A 16,227-nucleotide genomic window follows, 5' to 3' on the forward strand; every position below is an offset into this window, starting at 1 on the left:
CAACAACAATTGTAATCGCTGTGACATACTAAATAAATGTTAATACATACTATGGAGTTTGTTAAAGTGGAGAATGAGGACGTTAGTTATCCAGAAACGGGCAAAATGAAACGAAATACTGAAGAACAAACATTCTTGATTCTTTATTATTACTGACTACTGAGAAACATTTTTCATCATATTATATCATATCAAAGATTACATGTTACTTTTTGCTTTTGTATTTGATTTAATTTAGATGATTTAATATGTTCCTTTTTAGACTTGATGGAAGTAAAGGTGGAAAGGGAAGAACTAAATGAAGAAAGAAACCACTTCACTTTCTCGGTGTGAAAAGAGTTTTGTGCAAAAAGGGAACCTTACGAATCACATAATTCACAGTGGAAAGAAACCATATCATAACTATAAAGATAAAAAATGGCACATTGTCCCTCAAAAAATCCAATAATAAAAATGAATAGCTCAATAAAATAAACGCCAAAACAGACCATAATATTGCCTCAGCATGTCCAGTATTTTATAACGTCTAAATCAGGGGTTCTCAAAGTTTTGATAGGTGAGGGCCAATTTAGGAACCCAACATTGAACTGAGGGCCGCCAAAGTAGCGGGGGAGAAAACGAAGAAAAAAAAAACTGAAAAGAAATTCCCATTTGAAATTATTTTAATGACCAGGTTGCATCTCTACAGTTTACATTAGTTGCAATAAACACATTTTAATTCATAACTGAGGCTAAACCTGGCAAAACTTGTGAAAATTTTTGGGGGGAGAGAAAGAAACTTTTAAAATAGAAGCTTACCAAACAAGTCATCATCATTCATTTCTATCATTGCTTGTCAGTCGCGTTTCCATTATTGCAGATTTGCATATTATTATCTATCTTTTTTAACCCGTAACTGAAAAACGAAAAATGAATGGTTGTTGTCTTTTTAAAACGCAAAGTTGAACAAAATTTTAATTTGAACTGGCTTCACCAACTGCTGCGCAAAAAAAGTAAATATCGACAGACTTTTTCAGATTTTTGTTTAAATTACTTTTTGCCCCTTTATTAAACATTTTAAATATTCACAAATTAATATGGAAAACATGTCGATTTTACTGGTTTTCTAAGGCCAAATTAGAACCTGGAATTTATATTTTTCCCGCAGTGATGACTGAGAAGAGCCATATAGCCTGTACGTGTCTGATCTAGCCTGATTTATAGGTGAGTTATAGGCTAATGATAATAAATGCGTCTGAAAAAACAGCGAGGCATTTTAATTGTTTATTAATAAACTATTGTTTTCTAAGTGTCGGCTAAAAAACATATCTCCATTTCCACTGTTAAGCAGATGCGCTTTTAGAGAGATATCCACCTTTCATACGGATTACATAATCAGGTATTTGCTTTCGATTTGAGTTTGTTTGTTTAAAAGTGCACATTTTAAGCTTTAGCCTACATAGGCTATATTTTGTTTCAGTTCTCGCGCTCCAGTTCACGGAGATCATGAAAGCGCGTAGTAGCCTAGGCTACTGATTGTTTTATTTTATTTTACAAAAGCACGTTTTCTTGTTATGAGTTTACACAAATAAAAGTAGTTGCGAATAATGCATTATTATTTTCTGTATGACCAGAAATGATAGAGTAGTTTAAGTTGTTTCCACTGTTGATAGGAAAATGCAAGTGTTCGCGCCCGCGAACATTTTGAAAGGTAATGGAAACGCGGCTATTAATAAGCTTGACATTGTTAAGATTATTATTAAGTCACATTGAATATTGATTACTTGGTCAACATACCCTTTTAAATTGCAATGGGATTTGTGGTGCTGGTTTCGGTTGGCCACGATTCCTATTCCTGTAGACAACCACTGTTCCTGGTGGCCTTGGGAGTGAGGTCAAGTGCGATCGGTCGGTCGGACCATGTAATTACCGCTTATGCCTATGGATGCCGCTAAACACCACTAAACGGAGATATTCATTTTTTCAAAGCAATAGTTTTAACAGTTTTACAGATGTTATCGCGGGCCGCCAGAAATGTTTCGGCGGGCCGCCATTGGTCCGCGGGCCGCACTTTGAGAACCTATGGTCTAAATGAATCACCTAATTCCTCAAAAACGTTGTTGAAATATTTTGTCCCATTGCTTTTATAGACTCCCTATTTGTGGGCTTCTACCTTGACTTTGTGCCTCCATGTCCTCCTGATTGCCTCATAGACAGTTAAAGATTGCCTGCAAGCTTCTCTTCCTGTCTATACGGTAATGTCTCTTTTGTGCGACAGAAAGTCCCGTGGTTATGACGCAATCTTTAGCCTATTTTTAAAAAAACGGCTTCTACGGGGCTATAACGTAAGATACAAAGTAATGGAACATTTTATACATTGCCGTGTTTCTTTAGAAATTAATAATGGACAAATGAAGTCTTTGGACGCCTCAGATGAAAAGTTATTCGCTGTCAAAGTGACGCCAAAATGAATGGGAGTCAATGGGATGCTAATGGTCTGCTACAATGGCGGCTCCCGCGAGGCTTCAACTTCCGGCTGATGGATTACCCCCTTGCAGTGGACACAGTGGACAGCGTGAGGATCTTTTGTAAACAAATGCGAAATTCCTATATGTCCGTTTAATATTTAGTGTTTAGGTATAATTATAATGGTAACACTTTACAATAATAGTACATGAATAATCATGTACTAATACCTGAATTAATAGTTACTTCAACATTAACTCATGATTAGTGAATATATGAACTAATCATGAACCAATGAAGAGCAATCCTTAACTACAACAGGAGTCATACTGATTCAGGCATGAATAACAGCAGCCTTAAACATGTTAGTACATGTTTGATAGTTAATGCATTAATTAACGTTTAGGGGTAAACTAAATCAATCACTCTCTGTAAGAATAAAGTAATCTAAGTAATCTAAATTTGAATTAAACATATAATTTAACACTGCCATAATTTAAACTGTAATATCATAATCTGCTATCTGTGGCAAGCATTCTGACAATTAATTGGAATGGCACATGATTTTTTAGCCATTAATTACACATATCCGTCTAATCAAACGTGGAAAATAGACTAATAACTAGCACTAGTAAATTTAATTTGATCTAACCCGTTTTCTGATTTTTATAGTTTATTTAGGCCTATGTTTAGTAATAGCTACTTTTCTTCCCGGAACTACAGTGTGTAGGGTTTGTTTCTGGTGGGACACTCATTAGTGGCGCACTCGGTGCTCGTTCGGCACGTTGGTTGTGTTCTTATGGTAATGCTGGCATTTTAATCTCATAAATGTTGACTTCTTTGGTAAACAGAATGAATAATTAAAGACATGTTTGCATGTATGTTGTATTTGGGAGGTTTCAGGAGGTTAGGATTAATTAACTATTTTTTGTTGTTTAAATGTATATGCTTCAATTAGCATTAGCTTATAGCCTATTGTACATGTGATCGTGTCTTATGTGTGACTTTCAGGTATGTTTGGACTTTCTTTTAAGTCCATATATGTTTAATTGTATAAATAAAAATGAAAGAACTTGTAACACAATTTTTATCTTTCTTTTTTTTTGTACCATAGTTTTAAAGGAATAAGGATGGCAGTCTTATTGTATATATTTATTCATATTTTAGTTCATGATTTGTAAGTACATCATTGTGTCATGACTTTACTTGAGGAGGCACATCATCATTAATCCATTATTAACTAACCATACACTAACATCAACTAATGGCTTGTTAATGCATCATTATGTCATGACTTTACTTGAGGGGGCACATCATCACTAACTCATCATTAATTACTTATAAAGTAACATGAATTCATGACTTGTTAATGTATCATTATGTCATTTCTTGTCTTGGCCCTTCAAGAGTACATATTTAAAAAGTTATCAATCACACATGTTCTATACATATTCAGCTCTTCTAAATCAGATAAAACTTGGTGCTTTTCGGTGGTTTGTAAAGAAGTGGAAGAGCAGAGGTGCTGTGCTGTGCCTGAATTTGGATGGAGAAGGAACTGAACGGTAGGAGGAAAGTGAACACATTTTGAGGGGGCAAGAAAACAAGACTAACATCCGACTGTATTTTGATATAAAGACAGTAAACCAATCCTCAAAATAACCACAGAAATAACCATCATCATGTGCTAACACTGATTTTAATTTTGAAAATTGCATCTGTTTAATGGATATATTAGTGTAGGTATTTCACTCTTGAAGGCAGCAGTGGAATAACTTAAAACGTAATGAGATTAAATTGTTTTAATGATGAATGCGTTGCATTGTGTGTTCAGTGAGTAAGGTTAAATGTAAATATTGCAAGACATCTAGTGTCATTCAATGATGTTGGTGACAGTTGCTGGTGGCAAATTTATGAACAATTTTACATTGTGCCCTTTTAATACATCTTTCTTCTAATCTAGAGTATGTTTGATTTAGTTTACCCCCAAAGGGTTAACAAGCATGTACTAACGTGTAGTTAAGATGGTATTTTCATGCAGTAATTCATATGACTCACTTCGTAGTTAAGGTTAGTTCTTCATTAGTATGTCTTAAGTCATCATTAGTTCATAGTAAAGTAATTATTAATTCAGGTATTAGTACATGATTATTCATGTACTGTTATTGTAAAGTGTTACCATTATAATAATGAGTAATTATTATTACAAGCACATGACTAAATTTATATTGGACTACAGTGCCGAGAATATCGTGTAATTTGTCTGAGCAAAGTTTATTTTTTCAAAGTTTATAGGCGAAGCACTGCTACTTGGGCGGAGTGATAACCGCAGCACCTGAGACGCGCTGTGGTGAGGAGCAGAGAGCGTGTCTCAGGTGCTGCGGTTATCACTCCGCCCAAGTAGCAGTGCTTCGCCTTCAGAGAATATAGTCGCCTTCAGAGAATATAGTTCCCAGTATTTATACGGTTAAAATATGTCTGTGTCTCATGTGACTTTGTTTTTTGTACACTCTGTGACTATACAAATCACAACATGTAAATAGGAAAATGTTTGCGCTATTTTGTCACTTATTTGGATTCGTATGCTAGCTGCAACCATTTACATCCAGTCTTTGTGCTAAGCTAGGCTAGCGGTGGGTGCGTCAGATAGAGTTACAGCACGCACAGAGATGAAAAAGGTATGTATGGACTTATCTAACTCTGGGGGATAATGTGAATAGGCTATAGTCCCAAAAAGTCGGAGTGTTCCTTTAAAGGAAAAAAAAAACATCGAGGGCTCGAGGGTTTAGGACGTTCCAGTTCAGCCCATTGCAGTTTCCGCCAGTAGTGGGCATTTGTGCAACGTAAGCAATGATGTACATCTGAGTGAACGAGATGGAGGGAAGTTAGCGAGTGAAGGGCATGACAATTTTGGACTGAAACGCAGCACTAGTATCCTTTCTTTCAAGGGAAAACGAAGGGTGCATTTGGCGTTGCTTTTGAATCAGGGTAGCCTTCGTCGTGACGCAACCGGCCTTCAAATACGGCCTTCGGAGGATGCATCCTTCACATTGGGACACAGCTAATGCAATGTCAGACTCTTATCTCCTCACTTTTATCATTGTTTGTGTTAACATGAAAAGTGCAGTTGTTTACACTGTCAGTGAAATGTGACCCAATTCCGATTTTTTGCTCATTTTGCTGTGATTTATGCTGTGATATGCGACACAGTTTGGATGTGTTCTATGACCGTGTAAACAGGGAAAAAACGCTTGCATTCGGAGATTTCGAGATTGGTTTAAGGCCTCATTCATATGTGGAAATAAATGAGATATAAATCAGATATGTGCCAATGCGACTGTCATGTAAACAGGCAGATCGGATTCTCTGAGGCTTTAGGCTGCGTCTCCACGGTTTAATGACGACGCACATCTGCAAAGGGACGGATGGCCCGACAAAACGTCGTCGGTGAGGAATGTGGACAAATAGATCTATTGCAAAAAGCAATAGATCAGGTCGGAAAGTGGATCATATGAATGGGGCTTTTGTTTATCTGTGGAAAAAACTAAATATGTTTCACAAAAAAAAACAAAAAAACAGGTAAATCCTAGACTAGATATAAAACTGTGTACAGTCACTCAAGCAAGAGAGTGTGATAAGATATTTAGGAATATGGTTAAACTTAGTTTTAAAGTCCATGTTCAAAAAAATAGTAGATAAATGTAAGAGAGGTAAAATAAGTGTTTATCAGGTTCGGGTGCATCAGGTTCATCTATGAAAATAATGTATATTGCCTTAATTCGCAAATTTTTTGACTATGGATGCATAATATATAATTCTGCAGCCAAAACCACACTGACAGGTTTGGATAGGGTGCAGGCTAAGGCGTTTGTGTTGTGGAGCTTTCAGAACATCACCTGTAGCCTCATTGCAAGTAGAAGTAGGAGAGATGCCATTAAAGATCAGGGGCTCAAATTGGCAATGTCAAACTGGACAAATCTGCAGGGACATGAAATGACACACTCTACAACAAAGGTACTTGAAGAGTGTTGGGAGTATGGCCGTACTAACATAGCTTTGGATGGAATGGGGGAAAAGAGGCAAAAGAGATGGGAATAAACAATATTGCATGATGCAAAACAATAAGTAAGACTGCCATCCACCCATGGTTCTTCTGTTTTCTTATAGTAAATATGAAACAAAAGACATTGTAAAATCTAGAGGCATATATCAAAATATCCAACAGTAGAAACCAGGTATGATGTCGTGACTCAATACAGATATACACAGATGGATCCAGATCCAATAACTGGCAAGACGGGTGCAACTTTATTCATCGCAAAATACAACATTAACATCCAAAAAATAACTTCAGGTCACCTCTCAGTCTTCTCAGTTAAAATAATGGCCATTATTTTAGCACTGCAATGGGTCAGAGGAAGTTAAACCGCATATGATAGTAATCTGATCAGATTCCATGTCCTCGCTATCAAGTATTCAGAGTGGAAAATCTGTATGTAAGCATTCATTTTTAGATTAACTCAACAAAAAATGTATGTACAGTTTACTAGATTCCAGCGCATGTGGGTATTGAGGGAAATGAAAAGGTGGATACATTAGCAAAAGAAGCCCTGAAAGCAGAGAATATAATTATACAAGTTCCACTTAGCAAATTAGAAATTAAAGTTATTATTAAAGATACTATAAATAAAAAGTGTCAGGATACATGGGATCAAAGAGAAAGGAAGACATTTATAAAGCATCCAGAAAGAAGTGATGGTTAAAAAGAACAGCTATAAGACGACAGGAGGAAACTATGCTTACAAGGTTGAGAATAGAACAAGATTAAACAGCTGCCGAAAGTTAATAGGAAAACACCGGACTGGATTATGCATTTATTGTGGAGAAGTGGGAAATGTAAAACATATACTCTTGATGAGTAGAAAGTACTCTGAAAAAAAGGAAAGAACTAGAGAAGGCAACGGAAAATGGATTGAGTTTAAAAACCTATTGAGTTTGCCTGTCACGCAATCTATAATTAAGGATGTTGTGATCTTTATGAAAGAAACTCAGCTTGCAGATAGGATTTAGGTTTTATTATTTAATTTAATTTTATTTAATTTTAATTGTATTTATTTATTGTTTAGTAACATAAATGACAACCCAGTGAGTTGTACCTCAATCCAGAAGATGGCGGTAATGCACTTTGTTTGCAAACTGCCAATAAAAAACACAGATGAAGAAGAAGTTCCTCAGGGTTTTTAAAAAGAAGACAAGAGTTAAATAAAAAGTATGAGAATATTTGTAGGAAAAAACAAGAAGTTGATAGTAACATGGATGATGATTTTAATCTCTTTGAGCTAAAAATTGCTATTAGTAATTCAAAGGATACAACACCAGGGAGAGACATGATAAGCTATAGTATGTTAAAAAACTCACCGGACGTAGCCATTAAAGTAATACTGGATGTATATAACCAGATATGGAATGAAGGCACCTTACCCAAAGAGTGGAAAAATGCAATAGTGATACCAGTAGCAAAACCAGGTAAAGACGCAACAAAATCAAGTAGTTATAGGCCAATTGCTCTTACATCTACATTATGTAAGGTGATGGAAAAAATGATAGTAAGAAGATTAAATTATTTTTTGAAGAAAAATGAGATTTTATCATCAGCTCAAAGTGGGTTTAGGAGGAAAAGATGGATCTACAATGGATGCTTTGTTATTATTTGAAAGTGAGGTTAAAAAAGCTTTAAGAATGAAAGAATTTCTTGTTGCTGTTTTCTTTGATATTGAAAAGGCATATGACACTTTATGGAGGGAGGGACTATTAATTAAGCTAGATAAAATCGGAGTAGGGGGGAGAATGTACAACTGGATATTGGATTTCTTGTTTAAGCGTACATTTCAGGTTAGAATAGGGGAAGAAATTTCAACAATGCATGATATTCTGAATGGGACTCCTCAAGGAAGTGTAATCAGTCCAATTTTATTTAACATAATGATTAATGATATTTATGAAAGAGTTAAACCTAGTATTGGGAAGGCACTATATGCAGATGATGGTGCAGTGTGGAAAAGAGGTAGGAACTTAGGGAATGTAGTCAAAGGAATACAAGAATCAATAAACGAAGTTGAAAGGTGACCAGTGGAATGGGGACTAAAGTTTTCAACATTAAAGACCCAATATATGGTTTTTACTAAGAAAAGGAAAATGGAACAATTGACTTTGAAATTATATGGTCAATTATTAGAAAGAGTGACAGAATTTAAATACCTTGGACTAATATTTGATGGAAAATTAACATGGAATAGACATATTAAGAAAATTGAGAACAAGTGCAAAAGAGTAATAAATTGCATGACTTCAATAGCCAAATATGAGTGGGGAGCAAGGAAAAGCGCACTACTACATGTATATCAAGCCTTAATACGGTCAAGTATAGATTATGGGTGTGCAGTGTATGGTGCTGCAGCAAAATCAGAGCTAAAGAAGTTGGACAACATATAGGCTAGGGCACTTAGAATCTGTTGTGGAGCAATAAGATCAACCCCTCTAGATGCCATCAGGGTTGAAATGGGGGAGCTGCCACTAGATTTAAGAAGGGAAAAGCTTACAATGATGTACTGGGTTAATTTGCAGGGTTGTAATAAGAGTCATTGCACACGAGCAATTTTAAATGATTGTTGGGAATATAAGAAGAATAATGGGAATAGTTTTGGATGGAAGTATAAACAGGAATGTGGGCTGGAAAATGTAGTTATTTGTCCCAATATGCCATTAAAAGGGGTATCAGTGTGGAATATTCCTGAACCTAATGTTGAAATGAGACTGCTGGAGGATCGGGAGAAAGCAGAAGGAAGATATACTAATAGCTATGAAATCAATGGTTTTATGAGAGAACATTTTTATTCTTGTATACAGATCTATAAAGATGGATCTAAAGACCCAGTCGAACAAAAAGTGGGAGTAGGAGTATATATTCCAAAATTTGAGACGAAAATAAGTTTAAGGTTGAGTGACAAAATGTCTGTATATTCAGCAGAACTAACAGCTATAATAGTAGGATTGCAGTGGTTAGAGCAGACTAAGCCGAATAGGATGGCGACTGTAATTTGCTCAGATTCTGCATCAGCACTTAAAAGTATAAGGTCAACCAAAACTGATAGAGAAGACCTGATAGTAGAAATGTATACATTATTATATAGGCTGAACATAGAGGGTATAATTGTATACTTTTGTTGGGTGCCGGCACATATTGGGATATTAGGAAATGAAACAGCAGATAAATTAGCAAAAGAAGCGTTAAGGAAAAACTTGGTAGATATTAAGATACCTTTAGGAAGAAATGAAGTTCGATCAATAATTAATAGAGAAATAATAAGAATATGGCAACAAAGATGGGAAAGTAGCAGTACAGGTAGGTGGTATTATAGTATTGTAAAATCAGTACAAAGAATCGTGCTATGGAAGACATAGAAAGGAAGAGGTAATGATTTCTAGACTAAGGCTGGGTCATACAGGGTTAAAATCAACACTGGCATTAATGGGAAAGCATGGAAATGGTATGTGTGATGAATGTGGTGTTATTGAAACAGTAGAACATGTGTTTTTTAAGTGTAGTAAATATGAAGAACAGCGTAGGGGTCTTTTTAGTAATATAAAGAACAGGCCAGTGAGTATCATGGATCTATTAGGTAAGGGTTTGAGTGATAGACAGAGGTTTAAGGACGTGATAACTTTTTTAGAGCTTACAGGGCTAGATCACAGGATCTAGAGCCTGAGGAGGAAGAGCAACTCTGGTCATCCTGGAGGTTGAGGAGCTCGTGTGGAAGCTGGAGGAGCTGAACACGCAGCGTCAGCTGAAGCTCGGGCTCTGAAACTCTGGAATGGTAAAGTTTTTTTTTTTTTTTTTTTTTTTTTATCAGATCCATTACTCAAGTGCGCAAGGTAAACAGTAGGTGGCGGTAATACTCCAAAGGAGTGAACGGTCATAAAACGAAAAGAAGAAGAAGAAGAAGAAGTTCCTCAGTGGGAAGTTTTGTGTTGCGGCATTGAATTATCTCGTAAAAATTAAAAGCTTTGGATCAACTCTTCCTTCAGTTTCTTTGTTAGCAGAGTGTTGGGAGTTTAGTAAGGGTGAGAGTAGACTAAATAGGTATAGTGTTCTATATTCTGTTAAGACATACGCAGAGGAGCTTAAGCTTAATGAAAAGGAAATGGTGCCTTCTGTCTACTGGCCACCTATCCCTCCTTGGTTACTGCCTGAGGCTGATGTAGACATATCTATTAAAAATGTAATAAAGGAAGGAAGTGTAGGAAATGTTGATCATTATGTACAAGAACATCTTAGGAAAGTATGGAATAGCTACATAGATATTTATACAGATGGATCTAGAGACCCTGAGAGTAAGAAAGTGGGTTTTGGTTTTTATGTTCCTCATTTTAATGTTAGACAGAGTTATAGATTGCCTGATGGTCTGTCAATCTTCACAGCTGAACTGGTAGCAATCATAGCGGCTTTGTGGTGGGTGGAAGAAGGTGGGGTGGAGAAAGCCATAATTTGCTCTGATTCACTATCTGGCTTGATGGGGATAGGGGGTGAGAGAAGAGGGGCTAGGTTGGATTTAGTCGGGGAGATTTTAATAAGGGTTCATAGATTAGAGAGGCGGGGATGTAGTTAGTGATGTTAGGTCTGACACCGACGCTCCGAAGCTTGCTTCAAACTCGATCGGTCCTTGCAATGAACCACTGCTTCGGAGCTTGTATCATTACGTCACTAGTCACGTGAAAATGACGTCTGAAGCAAACACACTGGTTCACTCCTGTAGTGAACCATCTGACTGCTTTGACAGCCCGATCCAGTGTTGACAGATTTGAAACCTGGCGGCTGTATTTCTTATAAAAGTGAAGCCAAACCATGGCAACACCGTGGGTTGTAGTTGTCCGTGTTTGGATTGGCGTTATTGTTGAGGAGATAGGATTTTATTTTGTATTATTAATTAGAGAACATATGAACATTGTTACATAAAAACATGCATCAAAGACAGAAACTTCAAAACCCCTCTGCTACATTACACAAGTACAACCAGTTACACAAGCACCTCCTTTTCAACATACAAAAATATCAGTCCCACCAGTTAAGTTATAGAGTTCTGCTTCCTACAGCTAAACAAGATAAAGCTTTCACACATGTTGCTGCCCTGCTAAAAAAAACTATAGAAAACATTACAGAAATTCTATTGGATTTAATGGTTTACATTATGGAATTTTATTGGTTTTCATAGGAATTTTATTGGTTGTAATGGGAATTATAGTGGTCTCTGTGGGTCTCTACTGATATGTGTTGGGTTATATTGGTAGGGGCATTAAATCCTAATGGAATATGTCCCAAACACACTACAAAAAAGACATTCTTTTATTTTATACTTTTATTTATTCTTTTATATTTTATTCTATTATCATTTTAATAGAAACCATTAGAATTTCTGTGATGGTTTCCAACTTTTTTTAAGCTGGTCTGATCTTCTGTCTTTGTCTAAAGAAATAATTACACACACACATTATGCTTAATGTTTTATTATCAAGGTGAACACATGAAATTCATCAGTATCTGTAAACTTCACCTACATGAGTTTCACAGCACTACACTGTTTCAGCTTTGATCGCCTCGGTAAACACGTCATAAACGGGGCGTTAACATAAGCCTACTGGTATTTTATGGTTGTCAGCTTTGTTGCATTACATTTACTTCACCAGGAGATGGTGCTGCAATTTCTATCTGAATGAAGCTTCGAGTAATGAACCATTTTCGACACAATTGTATCAGAAAGCAATAATGCTTCGAAACGCTTCATTTGGCCATCACTAGATGTAGTGTGGGTTTCTTGTGGGTTCCAGCACACGTGGGGGTTGTGGGGAATGAGGCTGCTGATGAGGCTGCTAGGGCAAGTTTAGTTAAGGAAAATGTGGAGGTGGAGGTGCCATTTGGCAGACTGGAGTGCCATAGCATCATTAATGAAAGACTGTCACAGCAATGGCAGTATGAGTGGAGTAAAAACGCTAGCGGGAGGAAGTTATATGATGTAAAACCATTAGTCAACCCTGGGAATATAATTTCCCTTCCTCGGATGGATCAGATTAAATTGGCCAGATTAAGACTGGGTCATTGTGGATTGGCAAGTGGGCTTTTTCTGGTGGGAAAACACAAGGACGGCAAGTGTCAAGTCTGTGGAGTTCAAGAATCTGTCAAACATGTCATCATGTTCTGCCCGAGATATGCTGAGGAAAGGAGACTGTTGTTCATTGGACTAAACGTTCTGGGAGTTGATATAATCTCTGTTAAATCTCTGATGGGAGATGGTCCTAATCAAACAGAGAGAGCACTGGAATTATTTCATTTTCTGAAGACAGCAGGCATATATTGGAAAATAAAGACTAGGGGAGCATTAATGTAATCTGTCTCTATCACCAGTGGGAGGCAGCAATGCACTAACAGTGCCTAGTCTGCCGGAAAGGAATAGAAGAAGAAGAAGAAGTTTTGTGTTGCTCTGGTGAACATCTCTGAGCGTTTCTTCCTGTGGTTTTGTCTTCCCGTGGATTACTCTTGGACTGTTTATTCTCTTCGTGATTGTTTGCTGTCTGTCCTGGACTGTTTTCTACTGTGGACTGATTTATGTAAGTTTGCTGCCTGACTTTATGCCTGTTTTCAGATTACGAGTTTCTTTGTCTCTATGTTGTGTTTGCTGGATAATGACCCTGATTGTACGATCGAAAATTACAATAAAGCTGCAAATGGATCCTCCCTTTGCTGAAGCCTCGTTACAAGTGAAGTTTTGAGTTTATATTATGGAAGTGACATAAAACCGGAATAAGATTATGTTTGTGTTTTTCTGCCAACAATTTGATGTATTTTTGGACTTTAATTAACGCGCGTAAAAAAAAAAAATCTCCACATATCATTTTGGTGGATTGAGTCTGTGGAAATGTCGTTTAAATGGGTTTAGTTTTTATTTTGATGTTAATGTATGTTTTTAGCCATATATGTGACCTGTGTATTAGATTGCAGTTATTGTTTGGGAGGACGGTAATTCATGTATTTTCTCATGAATCCTTCAGCTGAAAGACAGTGAATCAGAAAGTGTGTGTGTGTATTGTCTGTCTTCTGTCAATAAACTGCAGATGTGGTTCATGTGTGTTGCTGGGTGAAATCTGCTATATATTTACAAGACCTTTTTTTGACTAAATTCACTGTGTGTAATTTTGATTTGTATGAAAGTTTATAGACAAAACATTTAGCCTATTATCTGAATATCCAGATTCTCTTGTTTAATTCTATAGTTACCTTCTATACACAAAACATCATTTTCAACGTTAAAAAAAATCATGGCTGATTTTATGAATTTTTGCTGGTAAATAAGCAAATAATCTAGGAATAGAAATGCACTTATATCATAATCTTGTACAGCAGTTGTCGTTCACATATTGACTATTAACAAGAGGATGACAAAACTAACCTTTGGTACATTGATAAGCAGATCTCACTTGTTTTCTGTTATTAAATCAGGGTTTGCTTGAATTCACATTTATCCTCCTTGAACTCATTCTAACAACTTAATGTTTCATATTTCAGACTCGATGGAGGTGAAAGAGCAAAGACAAGAACTGAAGTTAAAGGTGATGATGCTGTAGTTTGTTTCAGCCTGTTGACACCAATAAAACGATTTAATGTGCCAATTTACTGAAGATCTCAGACATCACCATAATGAATGAGCTGAAAACAGGGAACTTTTGGAGACAAAGAGGTTTTTCAGCTGCTCAGTTTAACATGATGGCCCTGTACTTTTTAAATGCAGATTGGATAAAAACACAGTGATCACAGTTCACACCTGCAGTGAAGCCCCTCCCACAACAATTCACCAATAAATACTGGGAATATTCCCATCATCCTACAAGAGAAGGACAAACTTCAGGAGTAGCAGCTGAAATCTGTGTGACTGTTAAAGATGGAGTTTATTAAAGAGGAGATTGAAGACATGAGTGATCCAGAACCATCCAGAATAAAACATGAAGATACTGAGGAACAAATAGGTTGGTGTCCATTCTTGATTCTTCATTGTTGATGCTTTGGTAGATGTGAATTATTAAGCAGTATATGGATGATAAATTAGAGTAATATATCCAAACGATCATAACCTTGTATATAGCATTTGTCAAACATATTTTTACTATATTAACAAGTGAATGACTGAACAAAAAGTGAAAGACCTGATCTCTGTTGCTTTCTGCTATTAAATAAGGGTTCACTTGAACTGATTCAAACTGTATTTCTGTGTATTTTAGACCAGGTGAGAGTGAAAGAGCAAAGACAAGAACTGAATGAAGTGAAGGAGGAACATCGTAACTTTACAATTCAAAGAAGAAAAGCAAAAAAGACGCACACCTGCACTCAGTGTGGAAAGAGTTTCACACATAAAGGAAACCTTAACACACACATGAGAATTCACACTGGAGAGAAACCGTACACATGCACTCAGTGTGGAAAGAGTTTCACACATAAAGGAAACCTTAACAAACACATGAGAATTCACACTGGAGAGAAACCGTATACATGCACTCAGTGTGGAGAGAGTTTTACTCAAGCATCAACTCTCAGTGTTCATCTGCGCATTCACTCTGGAGAAAAACCATTTAACTGTGATCAGTGTGGTAAAGATTTTATTTCATCATCACAACTAAAAGTTCACCTAAATGTTCATTCAGATGAGAAGCCTTATGTGTGTTCTCTCTGTGGAAAGAGTTTTTCATGGCTGGACAGTTTTAAACTGCACCAGAAAACACACAATGAAGTGAGAGATCATGTGTGCTTTGACTGTGGGAAAAGCTTTACTACATCTGAATATCTGAAACAGCACCAAAGAATTCATACTGGAGAAAAACTTTACACGTGCTCATATTGTGACAAGAGTTTCACTCAGTCTACACACCTGAAATCACACGAGCGAGTTCATACTGGAGAGAAGCCGTACGACTGTACTCAGTGTGAGAAGAGTTTTTCTCATTCATCAACTCTCAGTGTTCATCTGCGCATTCACTCTGGAGAAAAACCATTTAACTGTGATCAGTGTGGTAAAGATTTTATTTCATCATCACAACTAAATCAACATCTGAAAGTTCATTCAGGTGAGAAGCCTTATGTGTGTTCTCTCTGTGGAAAGAGTTTTTCACGACCAAACTGTTTTAAATGGCACCAGAAAACACATAATGAAGTGAGAGATTATATGTGCTTTGACTGTGGGAAGAGCTTTACTGCATCTGGTGATCTGAAACTGCATCAACAAATTCATACTGGAGAAAAACCGTACAAGTGCTCATATTGTGACAAGAGTTTCACTCGGTCTGGAAACCTGAAAATACACGAGCGAGTTCATACTGGAGAGAAGCCGTACTACTGTACTCAGTGTGGGAAGAGTTTCACCCAATCAAGTAATCTAGTGACTCATATTAAAAAGCATTGTTCTGTGTCACAGTGAGCAAATGTTTTGTTAGATTCACATAAAGTAAATGTGTTGTTAGTTAATTAACTAATAAACTAGTGTTGCTTTGAAATGCCACAAAAAAAAAAAAAAAATATTTTTAAAAAAGCCGTACGACTGCACTCAGTGTGAGTTTTATATATAAAAAAAGCCTTCTAACTCACATTAAGATATGTCGAAGTCGTCACAATGAGAAACATTTCATTTTCATGTCAAATACATTCAAGTAAATAGTGTGAGATGAACAAAATATGGAGTTGCTTCGAAA

The 16,227-nt window shown here is 36.5% G+C and overlaps 1 protein-coding gene across 1 annotated transcript in view; it reads left to right on the top strand.

The window, feature by feature from the left end:
- The window catches only part of LOC130097314 (gastrula zinc finger protein XlCGF52.1-like), a 49,615-nt gene extending 33,613 nt beyond the window's left edge, over window positions 1–16,002 (top strand). The window contains exon 2 of the mRNA XM_056264112.1: window positions 14,767–16,002. Coding sequence (XP_056120087.1) covers window positions 14,767–15,956 — 1,190 coding nt within the window. The 3' untranslated portion in view covers window positions 15,957–16,002. The remainder of the gene's footprint in view (window positions 1–14,766) is intronic.
- The last annotated feature ends 225 nt before the right edge of the window (window positions 16,003–16,227 follow it).

This window comes from Rhinichthys klamathensis, unplaced genomic scaffold (assembly GCF_029890125.1).
Source record: "Rhinichthys klamathensis goyatoka isolate OS25496 unplaced genomic scaffold, OSU_Roscu_1.1 h1tg000216l_1, whole genome shotgun sequence".
NCBI classification, from domain to species: domain Eukaryota; kingdom Metazoa; phylum Chordata; class Actinopteri; order Cypriniformes; family Leuciscidae; genus Rhinichthys; species Rhinichthys klamathensis.